This window comes from Amblyomma mixtum, chromosome 7 (assembly GCF_055824585.1).
Source record: "Amblyomma mixtum isolate Tamu chromosome 7, ASM5582458v1, whole genome shotgun sequence".
Taxonomy (NCBI): domain Eukaryota; kingdom Metazoa; phylum Arthropoda; class Arachnida; order Ixodida; family Ixodidae; genus Amblyomma; species Amblyomma mixtum.
The window spans coordinates 35,172,490-35,199,263 of NC_143018.1; the positions used below are offsets into that span (position 1 = coordinate 35,172,490).

At 49.2% G+C, this 26,774-nt stretch overlaps 1 protein-coding gene across 1 annotated transcript; it reads right to left on the bottom strand.

The window, feature by feature from the left end:
* Window positions 1–3,561: 3,561 nt before the first annotated feature.
* Window positions 3,562–22,173, bottom strand: LOC149335636 (uncharacterized). The gene is made up of 6 exons (XM_089552235.1): window positions 21,770–22,173; window positions 12,150–12,549; window positions 10,179–10,319; window positions 8,869–9,009; window positions 7,338–7,643; window positions 3,562–5,946 (listed from the first exon to the last, which is right to left on the bottom strand). The coding sequence occupies exons 2-6, from the start codon at window positions 12,486–12,488 to the stop codon at window positions 4,864–4,866; spliced, it is 2,010 nt and encodes a 669-aa protein (XP_089408361.1). The 5' UTR covers window positions 12,489–12,549; window positions 21,770–22,173; the 3' UTR covers window positions 3,562–4,863.
* Between the last annotated feature and the right edge of the window lie 4,601 nt (window positions 22,174–26,774).

Genomic DNA, 26,774 nt, shown 5'->3' on the forward strand with positions numbered 1-26,774 from the left:
ACGGTGACGGCTACAGAGACAATGGATGCCGCTAGCAAGCCGCTACAAGTCCAGGTCACTGCAGAGTGCTCTATTCACTCTCCCTCGTAGTGACCAATGGACAGTTTCGCGAGGGAATGGACAGTTATTGCGTGGTACACCTGTTGTGGTTCGCTAGACCCCGTTCAGACAGGCTCGAGAAGCCGTAGGTCGCAGGATCCCGTACAGGTTAACTCGACTATGAACAAGTCCGAATGGACCTAAAGGGGTCGGCGGACGAGAGTAGAAAGCTGCTCCCTGTGATGCCTCGAACGTATCTCTCAGTGAGTATCCACCTCGCCGCGAGAGAGGTCGGAAGTGACTTCAACCCACTTCGAGCCCCGCAAAGCGATCCTTGGACCGCCCCGCCCACATGTCAGGCCTGCCGGGAAATCGCTCGCTTGCACGGCGAGCCTCGCGTTCCTGGCCTCTTCGGTGCCTCCGCGAACTTCGTCGCCTTGCTCTGACATGGCGACCTCTGCAGCGCAGGCGATGCCGACTGCGTCGCTGCCGCCTACTACCCCTGCCATCAACAACCATTTTGCCTCGCCTGACATCGAGCTGGAGGAAGCGTACCCCACTCCTGGCGCATTCAAGGATGGACCAACCTCTACCAGCGCCATCGCAAGCAGCCCACTGCCTAACGCCTGAATTATGAGCTCCACATCGTGGTCGCTAACTTGCCGCCCCATCTCATCGCTGACGCCAGCAAATCATGTCACATTAAACTAGCCTTCGGCAATGCCGCCAACCTCCCATTGGGCGCCGCTGCCGAACTCTCTTCATACCTCCTTCCTAAGCTTTCGATGGCCCTCGTCAAAACTGCATCTGTGATCAGCGCGTAACGAATTGCCAAAATTACTGGAATTTAAGACAACCAAATTTACCACGCCTGCTCCCACATCGGGTGCCTACCAACTCCTGAAAAGGAGTCATCTATGGAGTGGACGCTGGAATCACCACCGACGCCATCATGAAATATCTCGGCGACGATGCTCATCGCCTTCATTATGGGAGCATCTTTAACCATGCTAGTTACATTCCAAGCCACCACAGTTCCGCATCAAGTTTTTTCCCGCCACGGTGCCTTCCGCTGCCCACCCCGCCCTCACACTCACAAATGGGCAAAGTGCCGCGCGTATGGACACCGCGCCTACGCCTGCACAGAAAATAATTTTCGATTCACACATGTTCAAAAACTCTCAAGTCGAGAAATGAACCTCACATCTCACATCAAGCCGCCGCGGTGGCTCAGTGTCTATGGTGCTCGGCTGCTGACCCAAAAGACGCGGGTTCGATCCCGGTCGCGGCGGCTAGAATTTCTTTGGAGGAGAAATTCTAGAGGCCCGTGCACTGTGCGATGTCAGTGCACGTTAAAGAACCCCAGGTGGTCGAAATTTCCGGAGTCCTCCACTACGGCGTCTCTCATAGCCTTAGTCGCTTTGGGACGTTAAACCCCACAAAACCAAACCTCACATCTACTCGTCCTAGTGTTTCCACTGCAGCGGGGAGCACTCCGCCTGCTCCCTCCAGCGTCCAGTCCAACAAGAAAAGGACCAGGCCCGTACCAAAGCAGAATATGAACAACGCCAGCGCCGCCGGAACGCACTGCCGCCCTTCACCAACCTACACCACCACCAGTGACGACGACTCGCTCTCTCCACTCTCCTAATACATCCGCAGTGGCCTAGACCACCCTTCTGGCCACATCGACATAGTGTTGACCGCAAGCACCCTCAAGTACTTTGATTCCAACCCTCGCCGACAAGCCTGTTCTTCGAGCACCCATGCTAACCCTCATAGCACCGCCAGAGACTTTTCAGCCTGAACTCCTGTCCCGACCGACCTCCGCCTCTCCATCCCAGCCGGCTCCTCCATCGAACGAAAAGACACCAGCAGGTAGGCCGGCCGCCAAACCCTCCAATCCAACACGGCCGACTCCCTTTCGTTCTCAAAAGAATGTGCCGCCCTCCGTGATCTCCCCACCTTACCGGAGCTCGGGAAGAGCAACCTGGGTCTCACAAGCCCCACTGGTGCCTGTGTTTAAAACCTGCCGGGGCAGTGGCGGATTACTTACCGCGATCTATCAATGCGACTTAGAGGGCCCTGACGTCAACAATACCAAGTGACCACCATAGGACTAATCATAGGGCACCGCCAAGTTTTAAAAATCGGCGTGCTTGCAAAATTGTGTGCGTCAAACTTGGCGGTGCCCTATGATTAGTCCTATGGTGGTCACTTCGTGGATTTGAGTGGATTCGCGGGGATCAGTTGGTGGATTAAACTGGATTAGTATGTCATATTAGTATAATCCCATATATTACAATCCAATAGAAGGTTCTGGAACATTCTAGAAGGTGATGACACATGCATACAACATAATGGCAATAAACCGGTTGCAGCTGGAGTTTTGGCGGGAAAATCGCAAGAACATTAGACACCCATTGTACACCCCACAACAGCAACCTAAACACTATCCCACTTTCTTTAAGCATGTCGTAACAAGGACACCAAGTTGTTTTAGTTCCACCGGCAGTCGATTTCATAAAAGGATGTTTAAAAGCCGGTAAGGAACAACACGCTGAATATCAACCAGCCAAAGCTCGTGTTTATGTCCCCTCTGTTACAACATACTGTTAGGATTTTAGTATCTTTCAAAGGCCCTTTTTAAAGCGCACAATTGTGAAGGGAAAAATAGGAAGTCGTCAGAAACGCTAGGCCGCACTGAAATCATAGAGCTATCGATCGCGAGCATGGAGCTTGTGTTTTTGCACCAACAATAACCTATATTCAGTTTAACCAACCTATTCAGTAAGCTACGTGAGTGAAGCCATGAAGTGTTTTAAACTGCACATCTTCCTGTCATAGCCACTGCGTGTTGCTTCTTTTAATAGTGAGGAGCACAAGCTTAGACAGTTGTCAACTACGTCGTCAGTTGCTACAGTAGCCCGGGAGCAGTGCGACTAAGCGATGTCACGCCGACAACACAGAAGCGCGTCTGCTCGACTGTTAGCCTTCGGGAAAATGTTTTACGCTCCACAGTGTGTAGATATTTACAAGGGGAAGGTAGAATGAAAAACCAGCATTTGGAAAATTGAACGTCGGCCCGTCCAGCTTTGTCGTCGCTTGACTTCTCCTACGCTTTGAATTTTCAAATACTCTACTCCGACGGCCGGACCGTTAACTTTAGAATTGTACAATCCCAGTGAGGACATGACGATGACACGGCAAAGCAAAAGAAAAAAAAAAACATTGGATTACGCAACAAACAAGTTTTAGTACCCGCAATCGGCTAGCAGCGTTAACTTCAGCAGCATCAAAAACAAAACAAAGGAGGTGATAGCGGCATAACGTTGCACGCGGAAAATCATGCAGTGCACGATCACTACCACCGCATTTTTTTGTGATGCGAAGCTGAGAGACACAGCACAGGTTGCAGTTTTCAAGCATTTGAATAAAACAGAGAAAGCAAGGGCATAAATTGCAAGTGATGAGTGCGTTGAACTTTGCAATTGCAGTTGCAGTAAACGTGACACAATCACATACCACTAAACGGAAAGAGGAAACGCACCTCTTTCGCTTTATTTTATTACTTTACCGTTAAAGATTACATTTCGGAATTGAAAAACAAAAGCAAAACAGCTTAATTTTTGCGCTATTGCGCGCAATACCAAACTACTTCATCAGCACCACATACAAACGTTATAATTCTTAACGTAAACAAACACGGAAACTATAGGCTTTCTCACTCGATGCCCCACAACTTAAGCTGCGCAACCGAAGTGACCAGTGGGAAACGATCAATCATGCTTTGGCACAACCCATATTTCACGATCTGGCAAATGCAAAGGTTGCCCAATCGCAAGAGCACACCATAAAACTGAATAATTATCTGCATGATGAAATGCCCGTATCTGAAAGAATAACTGCCAACAAGCAGCAGGCCCTCATTTTCGTTAGCACAAAATGCCTTATACATTCTGCCAATGGTTGCTCGGGAAAAAATTCGAAGGTAACTCCACAAGGCATAGCATGTTAGAACTTGACAAAGAAAAGCAATCAGGTTCACAAAGAAAAGTAATCAGGTTCATCAGTAGATCGCACAGATTTAGCACAGCACCAGTGGCCAAGATGAGTACGTCGTCGATGACGACATGCCCTACAAGCAGGTTGGAAATGAACATTTGCAAGTTATGAGCAAGGCACTCCACCCAGAAGCTCTAGTTTTTTAAGCACTGTGAACATTACCATACGAAAACGCTCAAGCTGCCCAGCGAACTTGAAACTCGAAAACCACGGATAGCAGCTAACATAGACAAAAAAACGAAATAATCACTACAGTGGTTTTCAACCGCTAGGACCAACATACTGTTTTAGGTTTTTCGCTGGTTGAGCATGTCACACTGCCGCCACTCGAGTAAACGAAACAAGATGCAATGGCGCATACAGTGCTGTTAATATCGATTAGTGTCATGTTCTTTTTGTTCCAGTAAGTTGAAGTTACTTCTTGCTATGCCCTTAAAGACTTCTCAGCATGTTTCCCAAGTTAAGGCAGAAGTGCTTAGGATTTCCAATAAATTGTGACCTCGAGTGAGTAGTACGCTATGCGTTTTTACTCAGTATCGACACATCTGTTCTTTTTAATTTTCCTAATCGAACACTACAGCATGGCCTTATGATTTTATCACAACGTAGAGAGATACACGTGAAGCGAACTACAAACGGTACAGGACACTCTCCAAACCATCTTTAAGAAACATATCAAAGATGCATCTGCAAACGCACAGAACAATGGCCATGGCTAAAGTCGTGCAAGGGCCACTGCCAGCCGACCGGCAGTTGTTTTCAATCGTTCATTAACGCTTCGAGGCACGACAGGGTTGCCTTGCTCCAAGGGTACCACGGAAACGTGGAGAACGGCATCTTGCGCACCAAAACCTTGGGCCCTATAGTCGCTTCCTTCAGATCCGACTTCATAAACGGACACACAGGGGCCTCGTGGCGTGTTCCACTCCCGCGAGAGCGCACTTTACTGAAAGAAGCATACCTGAGTTTGTAGGGCTGTTCCAGAGACATGTGGTTCGAACCTTCACTGCTTCTGGAGCTTAGAACATCGTCACTCTTACTTTGGTTTACGTCTCTCTTGAACCTTTTTGCGCGCGGAGCGAAGGAGGGCGACGGCTCTCTATTGGGCGATAACTTTGACTTCGTTGCGGCTCTTGCTCCAGTTAGACGAGGCTCTGGTTTGGCAACCTTGCCTTGTCTCACAGGTGCTTCGGCTCTAGCGTCGAATATCGCCTTCATGGTAGCTGACGTCGTACTCCGATTCCTTCTTCCCGGTTTAGCTGAGTTCCATTCCACCACCTCTACTGCCTCGTCTATTTGTGGTGCTGGGGTTTCTTCTGGCCCTGCGTCTGCCCCTGCGGGCCTGATCATCTGTACATCGGCTGTAGCGACGGCTATCTGCTTCTTGATGCCTACCTCTGGCTCTTGCTCCTTTGTTTCCGGTTCTGAACGCTTCAGCTTCACCACGTGTACTGCCTTGTATGTTTCTGACATTGCTCCTGCTTGTGTTCTCATCGACCGGTCGACTGCCCATTCTGGCTGCTTCTGCGAGTTCGTCTTTACACCAAACTGAGCCCCCGGCTTCTCGGCGAATGTCTGAGGCAGTTCAGTCTTTCCGCAGTGTTTGTTCTGATAGGGACAGATCTGGAACGGCTCTGTGTAGAACGCGGCGTCCAGGGTGACCTCGTGCACTTTGAGCAGATGCTCGCGAAGTTTGTCGGGAACCAGACACATCAGACCGCACCGATGGCAGAGGTACAACCGCTGCGTGGCGCTGCGCACCTCGTGTCTGCGTAGTTGCAGGAGAAGCCGAGTGTGCATGCCACATTGGAGGCAGGTGTACGGGCGTTCTCCCGGGTGCTCCTGCGATAAGACAGAAGGGACACAGTGGTAGGTTATGAGAAGCTACTGAAGCGTTAGAATCAGTCAGTGATGGTCAAAATGTTTAGGGGAACCCCCCCAAGGTAGAGTAGATTTGTAATAAGGGAGTAATTACTCATTGAGATCCACCCGAGCGCAGCCACACGGCTACAAAGGAAAACTATACAGCGTTCTCAGAAACTTCGTAGTTAAAGAAAAATTCGTCCTGGTCCGGATTTCGAACCCAGGACCACCGCTTCACCGGAGCAGTCGCTCTACCAATTGGGCTAACCGGGACGGCAAGCTTATGGTAGGGCGAGAGCGAATCGATCAATAACTCAAAGTGGGAACTGTGAAAAACACTGTGAAAATCAGTCAGTGAAAAACAAAGACACAAAACACCGATGTATACTATATCAGCGGTGAAGCTTTCAGTATATAACTATACACACTTTTCCTTGCAAATTAGTAGCTGCTACAGCAAAACTGCATTCCGCTCAATGAAACTGTTCTGAGTCATGGAAGGAGTCAGTAACTGTTAAAAATTATTGAATAATGCCACAAAATTTCTGGAACTAAAAATTTTCCTACTTTCGAGTGTCGCATCTTCGGCATTGCATACCATGATAACAGTTCAAGTGTTGTTGCGACCCAAACAAAAACACATTTCCACGCTTATACTGTTGCGCATCGCATACGTACATAACAGAGAGGACGACAACTGATAAACAAGCTCAAGGCTGAAAGAGAGAACGAGGCTGCAACGCTGGGCTGTCGCAAACTCGCGATAAACTAGAGCACGAGCTCGACTATTAAAAGTTTATTCCTTTAGTCTGCAAGGCTTCCCGAGTCGCGTAAATAAATGCCATCACTTAGAGCATGGTGGCACCCGGGTGACGGCGCAACACACTTAACAGTGACCCATCGCATCAATTAACGCTGACGCCTACTGCGGCTGGGCGGCTACGTCTCAGTTCAATACTGAGCCCTGTTGGTTGCATCTCAATTGAAGCACAATGCAGCAGCTCTGAATAATTGACACCTGCGGGGTTGTTAAGCAATGCTATGTGGGCCCAGATTTATATGGAGCCCTCCAAACAAAACCAATTTTTACAGCGGGAGACTTTATTCAGGGCTGACACGTCAGTGCAGAATGCAAGCGAAGACTCCAACGTTCAGCTGCTGGCCTAAGAAAAGTTAAGAATGACCTGAGTACTAACGTTCGTGCAGATATCTTATTGGACATCGCAGGGAATGCTGGACAACTTTGTTACCTCTTCAACACGTGGAAGGAAGATGCATATGGGGGCTCCTCCACTAGTTAAATATGGCACATGGTGGCCTAGAAGAGACAGCGGTCTCTCAGCTTCCTTCTACACGTCTTCCACCCTCACCTGCATGTGCATGAAGAGGCCCTCGGGCAAGCAGAAGCGACGCGGGCAGTAACGACAGCGGAAGGCGCGCAACTTCCGATGCATCATGCGGTGGCGCACAAGCAGGCGCAAGTCGGCCGTGGCGTAGCCGCACTGGGGGCACACCGCTGGTCCCCCGCTGACGTAGCCACACTCCTTTTCGTCTTCTTCCTCGGTGTGACGTCCAGGACGCCTAAGCCGGGTGCGTACCCGCCTCGCTATCAGGGCGGTGGTTGGAGCACTCGCCGTCTTTTGATGCGTGCCCGTTTTCCAGATGATCCTGCGCACCTGAGGGAGGATTTCCCAGAGGATGAGATGGAAAAGCTTCGTTATTAAAGGCGAGTGCAAGGAGTCCAAGAAGGCTTGCTTCATTTGAACTGTTGCTCATCCCTCAAGACCACGTGAAGCTAAGCGCTCTAAGAGGGAGGCGGAGGTTAAAGGTTTGGTTTATGGTTTATGGGGTTTAACGTCCCAAAGCGACTGAGGCTATGAGAGACGCCGTAGTGAAGGGCTCCGGAAATTTAGACCATCTGGGGTTCTTTAACGTGCACTGACATCGCACAGTACACGGGCCTCTAGAATTTCGCCTCCACAGAAATTCGGCCGCCGCGGCCGGGATCGAACCCGCGTCTTCCGGGTCAGCAGTCGAACACCATAACCACTGAGTCCCCGCGGCGGCCCAAGGAGGTTAAAGGAAATAAGGACCGGCAGTGGCAGCGTTACATGGGTATAAAATATGCTCGGTCTAGGCCCTCACCTACGCACAGTTGGGACGTTTACCTGCATCGCAGCATATGAAGTGGCACAGAGCCAGTGGGCTGAGGACAGTGTTAGACTTAACTTTGCTGAGGGGGCGCGCCTGTTCGTTGCCCTTATAGAAATGGTCTATAGACAGTCTGTAGACTTCTTATAGACTCTATTGCCTTCCCATAGATATTTATTTTTGGCTATTCATAGTCTATAGACTATCTTCTACTAAAAGTGTATAGCCAGGAATATAGAGATTATCTATAGACTGTTTATAACATTTTTTTTGCCTTCAGACTGTTCTCTAGGATTTGTCTATAGAGAGTATAGATTATATAGACAGAAGTCTATGGACAGTGTATAGACTGTCCAAAAAAATTTGTAAGGGTGTTGAGTGACGGGCACGGTCGGGAGACGATTATGCTGGTTTCCTTGATGTTCTTGCTTGGTTCAACCATTCTCACAGCGTATATCAGGGCGTGTTCCACTGGAGTTGGCTTTGAATGCATTGGTATTACTTTCATGGGGTAGTTGATGAACCTGCTGATTCCCTTCAATGCCTTTGTGAGGTGGCATTGCGGTAATTTTGGAACGCGGTCCTCAGGCACTGTATTGTGCCGCCTTGCAAAATAAACACACCCCAATCGTTTCACTCAAACTGACACGGCGCGACGGAGACATAAATGCTCTCAGGCGGCAGGCGAACGCGAGAGCTTTATTCTTATTGAACCTAACAAGAACATCGTAATCAGCAGCAAATGGTTACCGTGACGTTTTGGATCAGCTGGCCACCAGTCGGTATCCATAGGCGTGATACTGTTTTCAGGGATGATTGGAACCGCTGCTTAGCAATGCTCCAGTATTGCGGGCTTTGCTCGAGAGGATGCTCCTTCAGTTTGTCCCATTCCTAAGGAAACATGACAGTAGAAGTGGACGTCAGGTTACGAGTAAGATAGAACGAAAGGTATAATTTTCATTATAGTAGGAAGCAAGTAAAATGAAACAGCAGTTGGCAATACAGCTTCCTACGGCCCGCAGCGTGCTCAATTGCGCCAACCAATCATAACAGCGAACAAAATTAACAGTTAGGTGTTTCAAACCATTAAAGAAGTCAGAAACATCTCAATTATCGCTCTTATATCCCTCAAGAGAAAAGTTGCAGTCACAGATCGCCATGTACACGTCCTAAGTGACGCCGGCCACAGTGCCGCTGTCTTGAAGGACGTGGGAGCGAACGTTGACGTCGCCGAGATTTTTAACGCTGCCAAAACTTTTAATCGCCCTTCGGTACGTGGATCCAACGGAGATGACGTTCCTACAGAAACTCACCCTTACATCTCTGATGGCTCCCGAAACGCGAGCCTCACGGAAAACAGGTTTCCCTGTACCGATGGTTGAGATTGCCGGTTGAAGTCTCCAGCACAAAGAGGACCGTACTTGCCGGGAGACCTCGTGACAGAATGATCGTAGAAGTAGTTGACGAGGAGGAGTGAACACCTCCGCGCAGTTTTCTTTTCGACTCCTTGCTCAGCACCGGAACAAACCCGTCGTCAATCGAGTAATAATGGCTTGCAGCCGTGCACAGCACTGCGGCCTGGTCATCATGCTGAATACACATTTCTGCATACTTCTGCCATCCGCTCTCTTTCGTTACCAAACACACAATCCATAGATACGTAGCACAGTGACTAGCATTAAAACTAATATAAGGAAAGGAAAGGCAGCAGTTACTCTCCCTCTTTCTCTTGAGTGGCCACATTAGCAGCGTCATATAAGGAAGGGATGAAGAATGGAATGAAAGAAGGAAGAGAGAAAACAGCGCTGTAATGGAGAGCTCCGAATTAATTTCGTCCAGCCGGAGTTTAACGTGCCATGACATCAACAGCGTGCGGAAGTTTTTCGCACTAGAAGTGATGTAGCTGTCCAGTATATTTGGCTACTGTTTGCGAACAGCCATTGCAAATTCGTCGCTCACCCGGAAGAAGCTCCGCGTAAAACAAAATGATTTGGAGGTCGCTCCTCAGCACACTTAGGTGCACGATAAGGAGCAAACTGACTGCACGTTGATGTGCTCACCAAGTACACGGCAAAGTCGTCACTGGTCCAATTGAACTCGGTCCTTCGGGGCCAGCCGACCTGGAAGATGCCACCGGCTTGGTCGATCCACTTCAAGCGCTCACCGAAGGTGCCGTTGTCAAGGTGGGGCAAAAGGAAATCCTGCAGAGCACAAACATGCCCAAGCAACACAGGGCTTTCTGTACACGTCACCCGCGCCCAAATTTTACTCGTGGTTCATTGGTTTATTGGGCTTTACCGTCCCAAAGCAACTCAGGCTATGAGGGACGCCGTAGAGAAGGGCTCCGGAAATTTCGACCACCTGGGGTTCTTTAACGTGCACTGACGTCGCACAGCACACAGGCCTCTATAATTTCGCCTCCATTCAACGAAATCAAAGAATTAAATTGCTCTATCTCATAAAATCAAACTATAAATGAATGATAGCAGCTGATCGTGGGATGAGGGTGCACTAGATAAGGTCACCAGAGATGGTTACGTTGATATAATACCGATGATGCCGATGTGAAGCGTGTGCACGCTAAAATTTCGTGTACGTTCGTTCACATATAATTCTAAACTGGTCCGTATATAACCCGTGTCCTTAAAAAATTGCAGGGGACGCTTAATCTCCGTCTTAAGGTTATCACGCGATAGCGTAATGGGTAACTCCCATATATCCAGAAAGTCATTCTCTGCTTTACACTAAAAGACCCCTGTCGGTCCTTATACCCCTCCTGGCTCAGTGATGCAGCGGTTAGGCAATGCTCCGCTGCCCTACGGTGGCAGGCGTTCCCAGCGGTGGACCTTGAGCGGCCCAGGTTGCTCTTCCCGAAACACCAATCATTAATTTGAGCGTCACCCGTGTGGGGACGCTTTCGTCCCCTGCGTTCGCTTTCCCTCAACGCGCTAGTTCCCTGTGGTTAGCTCCTCCGCAAAGCACTCCTCTCGGTTCGGTGACTTTCCACTAACAGGGGAGGGCGCTCGCGTCGCAGCGACACCAGCGCCACGGATGGCGTTTTGCTGCGCGCTCGCGGGGAGCTACGGGGCCTCTTCTCCCTCGGCACCGGGAAGCAAGCGGACGTTTCGCTCGCGGCTTCGCTCTTCGTCGACGGGCGCCTCTTGGTCGGAACTTACTCCCGCCGAGCCCGTCCCGCTCGACCTCGAAGCTTATCCCTTTGCCCTACCGTGGGCGGACGTTCGCTCGTAGCCGTGCTGGTGAGTCGGACTTCCTCGATTCCTCAGTGTATTTTGTTGCTAGCTGGCGTTATTGTTGTTATAGCAATAAATGCCTTGTTTGTGTCAGCCAGTGTGTCGTTCCTTTGTTCCCGCAGAGCAAGGCCCGTTCGGTAGCGTACGCGACCACGGGGTGGGGTCAGCGCGGTTTTGAACTGTGTCAGCCGCGCTTAAACGGGGCCGGAATACGCATTTATCTCCCCGATTTTAAACCCCACACCCGTCACTGTGGGCAGGCACTTTAATCACCATCCGGTGGGCAGGTTGCGATGACGCCACAAGGTCACGTGACCTAGGTGGCCCACCTGCCTCCTATAGACTACTCTCTGGGTCGTGCTCGTGATTTTTCGCTCCCAACGCCGACATCGTCGACACCGGATTTTCTGGGTAACGGGACCTTTAATTAAAAAAAAAAATTAAGCTTTCGTTTCACACTGCGTCACACCAGGGTCCGCATCTCGAATCGATGGAATCTCAATGGGGAGCACCGTAAGCCTCCTTGTACGAAACACAGAATAAACTTGTCACACTCAGATTACACACGGGCAGTGGTGGTCGCGGGACCTACCACAGCAGCACAAGTATACTGGCCCAATATTGGAAGTGGATGGTTTCACTCTGCATTTGCCAATACATTTCCTATATTGGGCCGATCAGCTGTGCTGATTGGGATAATACCGTGCAACTTTTTGCACACATTTTTCTCAATGCACTCCGAATACGCACGAGCTCCCTCCCTTTTCTCCAATCCCTTACCTCTAAGAAGTTGGGCTTCTTGCGGAACTTGTGGCCTTGTCCGCCCTGGCTTGGCGTTGCCACGTCGCACGGTTTGCCAACGCAGTCACGGCGCAAGCCCTCCAATAGGCACGCCGACGGGTTGATGTTAAACTGGGCCTCCTGCGCTGGTACGGATGACCTAGCCTCAGGTGGCAGCGCGAACTGCAGCCCACCGTCGGTGACGACAGCCACTCTCAAGGAGCAAGTCGGTGGCAAAAAAATGCGGGTGACTGGGCGAATCGGTGCCGCAGTACCCTGTGGCTGGGGAGGCGATGGTTTCTGTCCCTCCTCCTGGAACGGGTCTTGTAAGGCTTCCATGGCCGCCTTCAGTGGCGCGCACTCCTACGCAACCAGTTTGATGAGCTGCCCGGCGGAAAGTCTGTAAAGATGACATGCATCTCCTTTTAAAAAGAAACGATATATCATTAGTACCCACCTATGTGCGGCCGTACGGCTACAAAGAAAAGCTTTCTCCGAAATTTCGCAGTTGAGGAAAAATTCGTCCTCTCCCGGGGTTCGAAACCGAGACCACCGCCTCACTGGAGCAGTCGCTCTACTAACCGAGCTACCCATGGCGGCTAGCATAAGCAGGGCGAGAGCATGTTGATCAACTGGAAGGGGAAATGTTGTTGGTCCCATGTTTAGGGGAATACACTAAAATGGAGTAGGTTTCTAATAAAGGAGTAACTACGCCTTTTAAAATCCACCCAAGCCCTGCCATACGGGTGCAAAGCAAAGGTACACAGCTTTCACAGAAATGTGGAGTTGAAGAAAAATTGTTCCTGGCCCAGGACTCGAACACCGGTTGTGACTGCTAACAAGTAACTACTCCTTTACTACGCGAATTTTTCGTCAACTGCGAACTTTCCGTGAAAGCTGTATAGGTAGCTGTATGGTTGCGTTTGGGTGCATGCATGCTAATGAGTAATTATGCCTTTATTACACGAGGTATGGTTTCGAATCCCGGACCAGCACACATTTTTCTTCAACTGCTGTTTCTGCGAAAGCTGTATAGCATTCCTTTGTAGCCGTATGGTTTCGCTTGTGTGGATGCTAAGTAATAACTCCTTTTTTACGCACCTACTCCACCTTGGGGGATTCCCCTAAACATTGGACCAAGACATAGATGCGTATATGTACCTCGCGCATAGTTCAGCTGCTTCCCCTCCCAAAGACCCTGATCTGTGGGCTTACTTCATTTAGCGAAGCAAAAACTCGGGCATTAGAACGGGCATTAGAAAAGCACCCTCGGGCATTAGAACGCTAAGTAATATACAGGGTGCTTCATCTGAGATTTTACACAGTTTTTAAAGATACGTTCTTTGAATTAAGTTCTTAATTACCGACCCATTTCTCTTACAAGAGTACCCTGCAAACTCATGGAACACGTCATTTACACAAACATCATGGGCTTCCTCGACTCTAACAACTTTTTTCATCCATCACAACACGATTTTAGAAAAGGTCACTCATGTGAAACGCAGCTCGCTATTTTTCTTCATGATTTGCATGCTAATCTTGACACTAACCTGCAGACCGATGCCATCTTCCTAGATTATGCAAAAGCGTTCGACAAGGTACCACACAAACGATTACTACTAAAACTCTCGTACCTGAACTTGCCTAACGATATTTTAAAATGGGTAGAAGAATTCCTCACTAATCGCACGCAGTTTGTCACTATTAACGATCACAATTCTAACTACATCCCTGTAACATCTGGTGTCCCTCAAGGCTCTGTACTCGGCCCACTTATGTTTTTAGTTTATATTAATGACTTACCAGACAACATCAATTCTAAAATTCGCATGTTCGCAGATGACTGCATCATTTACCGCTCAGTTACTACCACTAATGACCGAAATTCTCGCCAGGACGGCCTTAAACACATTCAGGAATGGTGTGACGTTTGGTTAATGAAACTTTACCCACATAAATGTAAACGCATGTCTTTCCACCGCCGCCATAATCCGCTTGATTTCCCACACGTAATTAGTAACGTCCCTGTACAGTCTTGTCCATCATATAAGTATATAGGTGTCACCTTGTGTAACGACTTGTCCTGGTATGCACACATCACTAATATTATCTCATCTGCTAATAAAACACTAGGTTTTTTACGACGTCATCTCCGCCATGCCCCGATCATGTAAAATTACTAGCATACAAAACAATTGTCAGATCAAAATTAGAATATGCCTCACCTATTTGGAGCCCGCATCATGCTTACCTTATCAAGGCACTTGAAGCAGTACAAAACAGAGCAGCCAGATTCATTCATTCTTCATATTCATACGACGTCAGTGTGTCAGGGTTTAAAGATAAATCAGGGTTATCACTCCTTTCAGTTCGTTGTCGCATCGCCAGCCTTTGCTTATTCTACAAATTTTACCACAGTTCACTTTCCTGTGCGCCCTACATTGTCCCGCCAACCCGCGTATCTCATCGCACCTGTCATCCTTTCCAAGTTTCTCGACCACGTCTCCGCACGGTTACTTTTGCAGCCTCTTTTTTCCCCCGTACCATTGTGGACTGGAACAACCTTCCCAGAGACATTGCAGCCATCATGCGCTCCGGTACCTTCGCTGACAATCTTCATGCTCATATGTCATCGTGTTAACACTTGCCGCCAACGAATCCCACCCCTTATGTAATGCCCCTCACCGGGCCTTTAAAGGGCAACTGCAGCACTTTTTTGAGAATTTCGCAATATTCAAGGATTCAAATCTATAGAGGCTGTAGGTAAAGCATGCCAAGTGTTTTTGCACTAGCATTTAAAATAATGACTCAATCGACGATTGAATTTTGCGTTTCTCCTCAATGCACCAGAGGAGTGCAGAGAAATTCAGCGTGACGTCACGGAAGGTATGATTTCAAATTACCGCTGTCGTCAGCCACACGTTAGACGCTGCCAAACAACTCTCGGCAGGGTTTGCCACCGGAGGCTTTGGTTTTTTTCCTTCAAAGCAGGCGTTCGTGCGTTGGAGATGTACTGATACCTTCGATGACGTCATCATGCCCCCCCCCCCCCCCCCCTTGGCGTTGTGTGCTGCGGAGAAGCTTGAAGGGCGTCCGGATTATAATCCGCGATTACTTTACTATTTAAAGTGCTAGCCTAAAAACACTTCGCATGCTTTACCTACAAGTTTCACGCATTCGACCCTCTTAAGCTCGTTGATTTCTAAAATCTGTACGTTTCCCTTTAAGGAAAATAAATGAAATGAACGTTGCTTTTGGCATAGCATTGTCACCGGTCTGGTACATCTGAATACATCCAAGACGTGCTAACTAGCAAACTTCTTAACTAATATTAAGCTTATATTGTGAGGCTTCTTAATTATTGAGAGGCGTGTAGCCCACTGTAAGTAGTATCCATATCAGTTTTTGTAATTTCGAAAACGCGATTACGCTCAGCGTTGTGGGGCAACAAATTCTGACTACATCGCGCCAAAATATATGCGGTTTCGAGGTGTTTGCAGGCAAAGCAACCTCTCCAGTGCCCGTATAACTTTTCGAAGTGGTCGAAATTTGTTGGGCCAGAGTGCTGATATGGATCTCATTTACGGTGGGCTACACGCTTGTCAATAATCAAGCAGCCTGATATTAAAAGTTGAAAACTATTCAATATTAGTTAACCAGCCTCCTAATTAGCATGTCTTAGCAGTATTGTGATGTACTACACCGCTAACAATGCTATGCCGAAAAAAAGAGCTCTTGTAAATAAAAAGACCTATTTTTAAAAACTGTGTAAAATCTCAGGTGAGACACCCTGTATATGTTACAATATTGGAAACGTATTGGCAAAAGCCAGTCCTACAAAGGACCAGGGTGAGATCATTCATTTGCAATATTGGTGCGATTACCTGGGCTACTTAGGCCTTGCCAAGCTGAGGGTATGAGTCATGTTAAGTTAGATCCGCTGGCTTTATATAGAATATAAAATTTAGCCACTGATATAGGTCACGAATATGGTGCAAAGACTACGGTAGTTATGCGTCAGCCGTGCCCGTTGAGTTTTGCACGCCTGCAGTACAAGTTTTGCCACATAACTTGAATTTCTCTTGAGTAGTTGGCTACACCGCAGAACAGAAAAGTAGTTAGGTGAACGGCTACGCCTGACTCACAAATGCCAAGGCTACTGCAATACGAACTTTCCTGAGCTGCAAAATCATTAGTTCTCCATGGTAATTAGTTCAAAGTCTTCAAACCTTCTTGCTGCTGCAGGGTCAAAACAATCACGACAGGCTTAATTCCGTCAAAACTAGCGTGGTCGAGTGGTGTACTCCTATCGGTAGGCAAGGCGCCCGGTAAAGCGGTTAAAACGCACTCAGCTCATTTCAATAAAAAAAAAGGGCTTCCAGAAGAAAGCCGAAACCTACTCGGCAGACGTTTTCAGAGCGTTAGATACTCCCATTACTCAAGGTCACGTCAGTATGAGACACAAGGTCATTCAAGTGGGACCAGTGAGTGGTACCATTGGTACACATATTGTGGACCACCCAATTGATGTAGAATGTTCGGAAGGGTATCAAACGATTCATCACGTTACGGAGCATAAGAGTATTAGCCGAGTCAAATTGTAGCATATCATAGGGATTCGCACCGACGACCTTTAGTTCCTCAAACCATGGCTTCTTGAAACTTCAAAGTCGATTACGGCCGAACTGACGTAGGACATTCGAAGTGGCGTCTTCTTGCACTGTATACACTCTAAGAACAAAAGGAGTGCGGGGAACTCCTTTCGATGGAGTATACGCTTGTCCCATATTTCACTCCTTTATCCAGAGTCGCCGCACTCCTGCTAGGCGCACTCCCTCTGCAGGAGTAGAAACACTCCTTTATTACAAATGGCTGGGAAAAAAAAAGCTGCGCCAGAAGGAGGATTCGAACCAGGAAACTGCATTGCGAGCCGAGTGCGCTACCTCTCGCCTATACTTGTTTTTTTTTCTTTATACCTCTCGCCTATACTTGGGACGAGTGGCAATGCTTTTCAGTAGTTATATATGCTAACATTTTGAGTTCAGCGGCAGTTTTGTGCGTATATGTCGCGAGTTCTGTTCTCTAAATTGGTAGATCGCTGGCTGGTTAGAGTTGGCACAGCTCAGTAAATGATGAAACAGTACAGGCAACACCTGAACGCCACGGTAAATCTTTACTCGACAGCAATTTCATGGTGCACAGTACGTTGACTCGCCCTTCGCGAACGAGTTAACTGGTGTCCTGATGCACTATTATTCGTATTAAAATGATGTGTAGCTTCCCTAGAGCACTCGTCGATCATTCATACCCTAGTAGGAATGCCATATAAAGTGTTTAGACTAATGTTTCGCCGTCGACCGCGAAGGTTTACGGGATCTGACAGAAGTGTTTTCCTTTAACAGAAGCATCGCTCGTTTCTGCGAACCGCTTTTTCTTGGAGGTTGTTGTGCTGAAATAGATGTTGCAAAATGTGAATGGCGGTTCCGAAGGGCATAAAATATATTCACACAGCAATAAACTAATGTTTAGGATAAATTGCGACAGTTACCATGACAGTCTCTTCTTAAACGCATTCTACGGAAGTGCATGACTTCGCTGAATGGTATAGACTATTCAGAACCCCGCGGCGGTCGCATTTCGATGAATGCGAAACTCCAAAGCCTCATGCACTGCGCGATGTTAGTGCACTTCGCTTTGGGATGTCGCGATGTCAGTGCAGTTGCTTTGGGACGTAAAATCCATTGAAATCAAATCAAATATGCTGTATGAATGCAACGCAATAATCTTCAAAGTGTACACTGCACGTATCGGTTATGTACAAGGTCTGGCTCTGTGGGCGGAGCACAGCGCACTATCTTGTTTGGTTGTTTCTGCTTATCACTAGTTTGCATGAGATGCGAGTCACAGGTCACTATATATATGGCTCCGCTGCAGTACAAAAGCTAAGAAAATAAACAACCTCCAACTCCCTCAGGCCCAAGAGGGAGTGCGCTCGCAGTTTTACTCCTTACCGAAGGAGTCGTTTCACTCCTTAGGCAGTTTGGGCGGAGTAAACTGCTGCTAGAGAGAGTACAGTAGCCGGTATACTCTATCATAGAGAGTATCAGTTCTTAGAGTGTACGTTGGCATCAAAAGAAGTAGATATCCGAATATAACGAAAAATTTGTACCGGATACAGCGAAGCTGGCTAATGATGCAATATATTCGTTCGATATTGCTAACTCGCGATACTCATACGCTGTCTCAACGTTTTTTTAGGCATGAAATGTTTGTATGGCTTCCATAGTCGGGCAAATTTGCCCGAACGTCATCCGCAAACCGCGGCAAATCTACGCCCGAACCTTAAGCAGAGTTCTGGGCAAAAGTCGAGTTTCAATTGCACGTGAAGTGATGGAAGCGTATTTCATAAAGAAAAAAGGACAAGCATGTATCAGTGATTCTTCGGTTGCACTGTACAATAGTGAGGTAGCCTTTCTCGATAAGACGATGTAAGTTCAGACCTTGGTATGCTTTTGATTGCTACATTGTGTATAATCTCGATGCGCATGCTCAAAGTGCATTCTATTTTTCTTCCTTTAAATATGTGCCTTGTATTTTGAATAAAATCAGTTGTAAGTTTGCGCTCGTCCCGTAACCTGTCTTGTGTGTGTGTGTTTCGCGCAACTGCCATGTCTGATGACTTAAGCAGAACCTTTTATTGCGAAAGCAATACTACTCGCACTCTCAAGCCTTCGCGTGACCCGGCCGCAGTTACGTTTGAACTTCAGCAGAGTGAATATGGGCGACCAACGCCGCGCACCTGTGGCGCTACTGCCGCTGTGATGTCATGCCAGCTGTAGATTGTTTTCTTTCTCTCAGTCGCAACAACATATACGAAAAATTACCGAAGACGCTTTGAGTGGTCGCGCAGCGGCGGCCGGTAGCCACGCGTGACCTCTAGACGCGGCGCACTGCGTTCCTTCTGTTGGAGGCGCTGCGCTTTTGCTTTCGCAACCTACCAGGCTTAACCAAAGCTAAGCCCCCGCCAATTTTTTAAAATTATTTGTCCGAATGCTATCCAGCATAAAACCTTTCTCATACCACAGCCGCAAGAGGGATTCGAAACAGCGCAGCCGCAGAGAAAACAGCTGGATTTGTACTGTGGCCTGCGCGCGAGGACCGCTTGAACCTTGCAATCAAATGAAAACGCCGTGGTTTGGCGCGTTCTGGTGCGCTGCTCCAGCGCGATAATGCACGGCCACACAGAGCTTGTTGCAGATGCAGAGGCCACTGTTGACCTTCTAGAATGCCTTCATAACCCATCGTAATCACTAGACATTGCCACACATTCGGGCTACCTATGGATGCGCTGAGTGGCACCAAGTTCGGTGCGGATTCATGCATGGCTTCAAGCAATTCATGCATGGATTCATGCATGGCAAGCAATTCATGCATGGCTTCAAAGATTATACCCCCAAAAATTGCAGAAGGCACTTAGACTGCCTATGTGCTTGCTGTGAATGCGAAAGAATTTGTGTGTCATCGTGGGCTATAGTAGTTAACTAAGTTTGTTTGCTAGTTAGTACTAGTTAGTGGCTAGTACTAATGTCGCAAAGACCTTTCCGGCGAAGGCTTCTGGGGTGAAGGCATCTAGGAAAGACCGCATGACATACGAGTAAATATAAGGAGCCGTTTCAACCTAGCTACCAAGCCACTTCCGGCTTTCACTTCCGGTTTAGCTGACGTCAATTTAGGTTTCACTGTAGATATGGTTGACGTCATTTCCGGTCTCCAGGACCATGGTGACGGCACACTGAATTTTCACGACCATTTTCGCGGTCGACGACGGCAATGCCGGGTATTGCTGCTGATGAACGGGATTAGGCTTTCGCCTCCAAAATTTATCTTTGAAGAGCGAGGCGTTGGTGAAGGAATGCCGCACCTGCACTGAACGTGTGCTAGATACTGTGTTAAAAAATGATAAAACGCTTTTTGGCCTAGCTTTGTCTTTTCTTACAACAATAAAAAAAAAAGATATTTAAGGTGATACTTTTTGACTGCCCCTTGACTCGAGACAGGATTCTTGTAAATCAGTTTTAATTGTGAGGCAACCGGGAAATGTTATAAGGTACTGTTATGGAAATACCGAAGGTAATTGTATACATTCTTCCGATGCATGGCAAAATCTTCCTTTCAAAATTCGTCCATCGCTCGCATCGAATACACTGCCATAGAAAGCCAACGGGAAACGTTTTTGACGATAGCAAAAACGTTAACAGCTAAAAATGGAAGCCTGCCGAGGGAAAATCTGCGGAAATGTTATATTGAAATCGCACCACATGCGTAAAAACTGAGATCATTACTATTTCCCGCCGAAAAAAAGCGCTCGTCCAGGATTTCTGGGTAGGATCCGATTTCCAAAAGCGGCACACACATATACCCTCAGTGCACGCAGCACGCCGCGCTTACTTCATCAGGCTGACAGTCTGCGCTACATGCTCGTTACACGGGGTACTACTTTGCGCCTGGTTACTGTGGCCGCCGCGGTGGCTCAGTGGTTATGGCGTTCGGCTGCTGGCCCGAAAGACGAGGGTTCAAACCCGGCCGCGGCGGTCGAATTTCGATGGAGGCGAAATTCTAGAGGCCCGTGTGCTATGCGATGCCAGTGCATGTTAAAGAACCCTAGGTGATCGAAATTTCTGGGGCCCTTAAATGCGGCGTCTCTCATAGCGTGAGTCGCTTTGGGACGCTAAAGCCCTCATAAACCAAACCAAACTTTGCTGCGGTCGAGTTGCATGAAGATGCGGAGCTGCGTCCACGTCACTATAGCGTCCACGTCACTATGCGTCCACGCGTGACGCTTGGCTTCTCGTTTGTGCTGCTGGCAAGCACACGCTGGGTAAGGAGCTCGTCGTGACGCTCTTCATCAGCTTAGAGGGCAGCATTTTCGTTTGCGCATGACTCAGTTGCGTCGCTGGCGCCTCCATCGGCGAATGATGGTTTGGTTTATGAGGTTTAGCGTCCCAAAGCGTCTCAGGCTATGAGGGACGCCGTAGTGAAGGGCTCCGGAAATTTCGACCACCTGGGGTTCTATAACGTGCACTGACATCGCACAGTACGCGGGACTCTAGAAATTCGCCTCCATCGAAATTCGACCGCCGCTGCCGCGATCGAACCCGCGTCTTTCGGGTCAGCAGCAAGCGCCGTAACCACTGAGCCACCGCGGCAGCCCAATACAGGTTTTCGTCACACCGCTCACCTCCACAAGTTTAAGTTACAATACGTATTCATGAATCTGCCAGATAAGTTTTCGTCCCACCGCTCACCTCAACAGGCTCAACCAACACCCCTTAGGATTAACCGGCCTTGGTGGTTCAGTGGCTTTGGCGTTCAGCTGCTGATTCAAAGGTCGCCGGTTCAATCCACGCCGCTGGGGCCATATTTCGATGGACGCGAAAAAAAAAACCCCGTGTGCTGTACGATGTCAGCATGCGTTGCAGAACCCCAGAAGGGCTAAATCAATCCGAAGCGCTCCACTACGACGTCCCTCACACCCTGAGCGGCTGCGGGACGTTACAACCTCACGATCAGCAATCCTCAACAGCCTTAAGTTAAAACACTTATTCATGCTGGCTACCAACCTGCACTTTTTCCTCCAGCGAGTCCGTCCAGTTGCATCCGCTTGCGTTCGTTCCCTTCCTGACACTGCCAGCTAGGCTTCTCACCAACCAATGATTGCGAACGCGCTCAGAAATCCGCAAGCGTTCCTTGCGTTTCGTCTCGCCTGCGGTGGTGAAAAACATTTATCAGCCATTTAATATTACGCAGAGCTGATCAGGGTAGGGCCTTCCTTTCGCAGTACTAGGTGGAACCCGGCCCTATTCCGGGGCCCCATTGTCAAGCAACGCCGCCCACGTCCGTTGAGCCAAGGCCTTTTGGGCCTTGAGGTCTTGACAGCCGAGCAGGGCCGCCTCCCAGTCCTCTCTGGTGGGGTTGGGGGGAATAGATGGGTTTGACTGACACGCCAAAATCATGTGGAATGTGTCAGCCACCTACCCGCAGAACTGGCACGTGCCATCAAAGGATGTGTTGAAACGCTTAAGCACTAATACACCCGGATCAACACAAGCCCGACTGCTCTCTTTGTGGGGCTCCGAGAGCAAACTTCGAACACATACTCTTCATATGCCGGGAACTCCAACCACCATCTCGCTGGAAACTCACAGACCTAGAAGGTTGGGAGATCGCGGTCTCTAGCTCCGAGCCGGCCTCACAAGAGGCTGGTGGAATGGGCGGAGAAGGTCGCCAGAAGTCATGGACTGATGGCCGCCAACCGGGATTAAGAACCAAGCCAACCAACCGTTCCCAACCAAACTTCCTTCCCTTACTTGGTTCATCAATAAAGTTTTTACCTACCTGCCTGCCCTTTAAACGCAACGCTTTTTGAGGAAAGGAAATGGAGCAGTAATTCTCTGTCATCTCGGTGGACACCCGAACCGCGCCGTACAGGAAGGGAGGAACGCCACCACCCGTTCGGCGCGATGCCTTGCCCTTTGCATGTAACGCTTTTTGAGGAAAGGAAATTTTTTGTCATCTCGGTTGAGTGAGTGAGTGAGTGAAAACTTTATTAGCTCTAGATTCGGATTGTGTTCGGCGGTTTTGAGATGGCTTCGTCCATCTTGCTCAAAGGTCGGTTGCCCTTAGTCCAGGGCTCCGCTGGATGCTGCTGCCAGTTTTGCTCGCCGAATCAGACCTTCTTGGTCGACCCGACGATCGCTGGAGAGCACTCCCTCCCATTGCTCCGCACTCGGGTTTGTTATCACTGGTACCACGCTTATCCTCTGGCATGCCCACGTTATGTGGTACAGCGTGGGGGGTTCTTGGCACCAAGGGCATTTGTCATTGTATTGTGTTGGATATATTTTGTTGAGTACGTGTAGGTTCGGGTAGGAGCCCGTCTGTAGCTGTCTCCACGCGACAGAGTCCTCTCTGCTAAGGGAGTTGTCCGGTGGTGGATACCGCTTTCTGCAGCCCTTGTAATAATTTAGAATCGCCGAATAATCTTGGGGTACAGGTTCGTTCCCCTCGAGGTCGCCTACGTTGGATGCTCGGTAATAAGTGTACCCTCGAGCTATCCTGTCCGCCTCTTGGTTCCCTGTTACTCCCGTATGTCGTCCCGGCGTCCATACTATCGTATGCCTGATTGGTTCTCCGTTTGTTTGTCGTTGTGTTATGTGGCCCCCAGAGCGGAGTATGCGGAGCGCTCTGTGCCCTATTCTGCCGCGTAGGTAGTTGCGGCATGCTGTTTGTGAGTCTGTAAGGATTTTTAGAGACCGTTTAGACCGATAGCCCTCCGCTGCCGCTAGAGCGACGGCCGCTTCCTCAGCCTCGACTATCGTACAGTCTTGTAGTGATGCGCTGGTGATCTCGCGTAGGGTTGAGTCAATCACCGTTGTTACCGCATTGCTGTTGTGCTGCCCCGCTGTTCTGGTGTATGTGGCTGCGTCCACGTATACCGTCGTTTCTTGGGGTGCTAATGTCTTTTGTAGGTATTCAGCCCTTGCCTCTCTGCGTGCTTTGTGTAGGTTGGGATCCATGTTCCGGGGTATTGGCGTTACTTTTAGTGTGTTGCGATATTCGTCCGGAATTGTTTCTGTCCTCTGCATTTCTTGAATTTGATCGGCGCGGCCCAGTTTCTTTAGGAGCTCCCTGCCAGATGGGGTCTGTTGTAGTCTGCGCAGTTGGGAGACTAGTTGTGCCTCTCTCAATTCATCGAAAGTGTTGTGTAGTCCTAGGGCTAGGAGCTTTTCAGTTGAAGTGCTGTGAGGAAGGTGGAGTGCGGTTTTGTAGGCTTTGCGTAGAATCACGTCCGCCTGTTGTACCTCACTCTTGATGGGATTATAGTAGGGGAGGCTGTATGTCACTCGGCTGACTACCAGGCTTCTGACCAACTTAAGTGTGTCCTCCTCTCGCATGCCATGACGTCTGTGTGAGATGCGCGTGATCATGCGGGCCACTTGTAGAGTGGATGCTTTGAGTAGGGCGAGAGTGTGAGTGCAGCGTTGGTTTGACTGTATCCACATCCCCAAGATTCTGATGAGTGTTTTTTCCGGTATCGACTTCCCGTCGAGGTAGACGTTCAACTTTAAGTCGTCGCTAGTGGGGACTGTGCGATTTTGTTTTCCTCTCCAAACTCTTAGGAGCTCTGATTTCTCGGTGGAGCATGCTAGCCCTCTTTCTCTGACGTAGTTCTCTACGCAGGTGGCTGCCTTTTGTAATTTCTCTTCTTTCTCTCCGAGCGAGCCTGTGTTGACCCAGATGGTGATGTCGTCGGCATACATGGCATGGTGTATGCCGTCGATTGCTTTTAACTGTTTTGCCAAGCCAATCATGGCTATGTTGAAGAGCGTAGGGGAGATGACCGATCCTTGAGGTGTTCCTTTATTTGGAGTAAGAAATTTGTCTGATCTGAGCTCCCCCAGGCCAATCGTTGCCGTTCTATTTGAGAGGAAGGCTTTGACGTAGCCGTAGATTCTCCTTCCGCAGTTCAGGTCGTTCATGCCCGTAAGGATAGCCTCAAGGGGGCTTTTGGCTATCTCGGTTGACAACCGAACTGCACCGTACAGGCTGGGAGAAAGTGGGAGTGAAAGAAGAAAAAGAAAGAGGGGCCGTAATGAAGAGTGAGTGAGTGAAAACTTTATTGTATCTTTCAAGGGATTCGCGGTTGTGGTCTCCGACGTCTTCTCTGGCGCTGGCGACTTGAGGCTTCTCGTCAGCAAGGGTAATGAAGAAACTGAAAATTGTATTTGAGGAGAGAGAAAAAAAAACTGACGCCAACCAATATTTTAATTTAGGAAAGGAAACTAGGCAGTAACTGTCTCGCATATTTCGGTGGACACCCGTAATAACGTGGACACATCTGCCGACACGGCTGCCGACACGGCTGCCGACACGACTGCTAACGATATATGAGGCATTAAAGGCCTTCGCCTTAATACACGTGTTGTTGGTCCAACGCTTCCGCGCGCGCCTGGCGGAGACCGCTATGGTCATCTCTGGACATGTTTTAGAGCGCAGCTCTTTGGCGCCCGTTTCTGCGTTTCCCGGCGTCGCCGTCGCAGTTGTAACCAGCAGTGGCTCCCGCTCCATTGGCTTCGCAGCTTAAAGCGCGTTGTCGCGCTTTAAGCTGCGAAACCAATGGAGCGGGAGCTTGCAAAGCAGACGAAAAGCGCATAACTGCCCTCTTGGAACAGCGGACACCTCAATCGTGCTTTAAGCTACGCGGCGTTAGTGACAGATGTGCGCTGCATGCGTTGGCATTGACAACATTGTGCCAGAGACGTGGCGCTGAAGCATGCGCTGAAGCCATAGGCCGTCGGCGTTCGTTGTGTTGGCGTTGATGTTTTGCACTCCGATCATTTTAAGGAAAGGAAGTGAGCATAACTGGTTCCTTGGGTCACTGGACGCCTGGATCATGCTTATAGGCACGTGGGGTAATGAGAGAGAGAGAGAGATGTGGGCTGCAGGCATTCACAGTGTAGTGCCAGAAACGCTCTGAAACGCGTTGTGCGCTGAAGCCATAGGCCGTCGGCGTTCGTTGTGTTGGCGTTGACGTTTTGCACTCCGATCATTTTAAGGAAAGGAAGTGAGCATAACTGGTTCCTTGGGTCACTGGACGCCTGGATCATGCTTATAGGCACGTGGGGTAATGAGAGAGAGAGAGATGTGGGCTGCAGGCATTCACAGTGTAGTGCCAGAAACGCGCTGAAACGCGTTGTGCGCTGAAGCCATAGGCCGTCGGCGTTCGTTGTGTTGGCGTTGACGTTTTGCACTCCGATCATTTTAAGGAAAGGAAGTGAGCATAACTGGTTCCTTGGGTCACTGGACGCCTGGATCATGCTTATAGGCACGTGGGGTAATGAGAGAGAGAGAGATGTGGGCTGCAGGCATTCACAGTGTAGTGCCAGAAACGCGCTGAAACGCGTTGTGCGCTGAAGCCATAGGCCGTCGGCGTTCATTGTGTTCATTGGAGTTGGCGTTGACGCTTCACGCTTTTAAGGAAAGGACGTGCGTATAACTGGCTCCCTGGATAAGTGGACGCCTGAATCGCGCCTATACCCCCCGCCCCACCCCTCCCTAGATAACAAACACGCAACACTCTGGCGCAGACTACAGACACACTCTCTCCCCTCACCTCTTAACCTAGCCCACTATCATCCCTCCTTCCCCACTCCGGCATGCGCCCTATGCCCAGAACCCTTCGCCTCTTCCCTCCACATCCTTTCCCTCTGCCTGGCGGACCCTCCCCCGCGGGACCTAGAGAGCCTCAAGACCTGGGAGGACTGGGAGACCCTGCTGCACTCGGAGGACCCGGCCGTGCAGACCATCGCCACCGGCCGGGCTGCCAGTGTTATGGACCTTAGGAACATAAACACTTGAGTGCAGTGGGGTCGTGCGGGGACCCTGGGGCCTGCCCCGAATTCCTGTGTAAATAAAGTTTTTATGCGAAGCATACTACTTTAGCTACCACATCAGCCCTTCACCGTGGTTATGCGCCTCCAAATCACGTGATACATGACGTCACACCACGTGACACGATGACGTCACGACAGTGGAGAAACGGGGGCCCACCTCGCGCCGTCGCTG

Bases quoted from the DNA above. Each gene is read 5' to 3' on its own strand.
- LOC149335636 (XM_089552235.1), bottom strand. From the start codon at position 12,488: ATGGAAGCCTTACAAGACCCGTTCCAGGAGGAGGGACAGAAACCATCG. The intron at 9,010-10,178 runs GTGAGCACATCA...ATGTTTCCTTAG, and splicing joins ACGACTTTGCCGTGTACTTG to GAATGGGACAAACTGAAGGA. The intron at 5,947-7,337 runs GTGAGGGTGGAA...GTCTTATCGCAG, and splicing joins GCCTCTTCATGCACATGCAG to GAGCACCCGGGAGAACGCCC.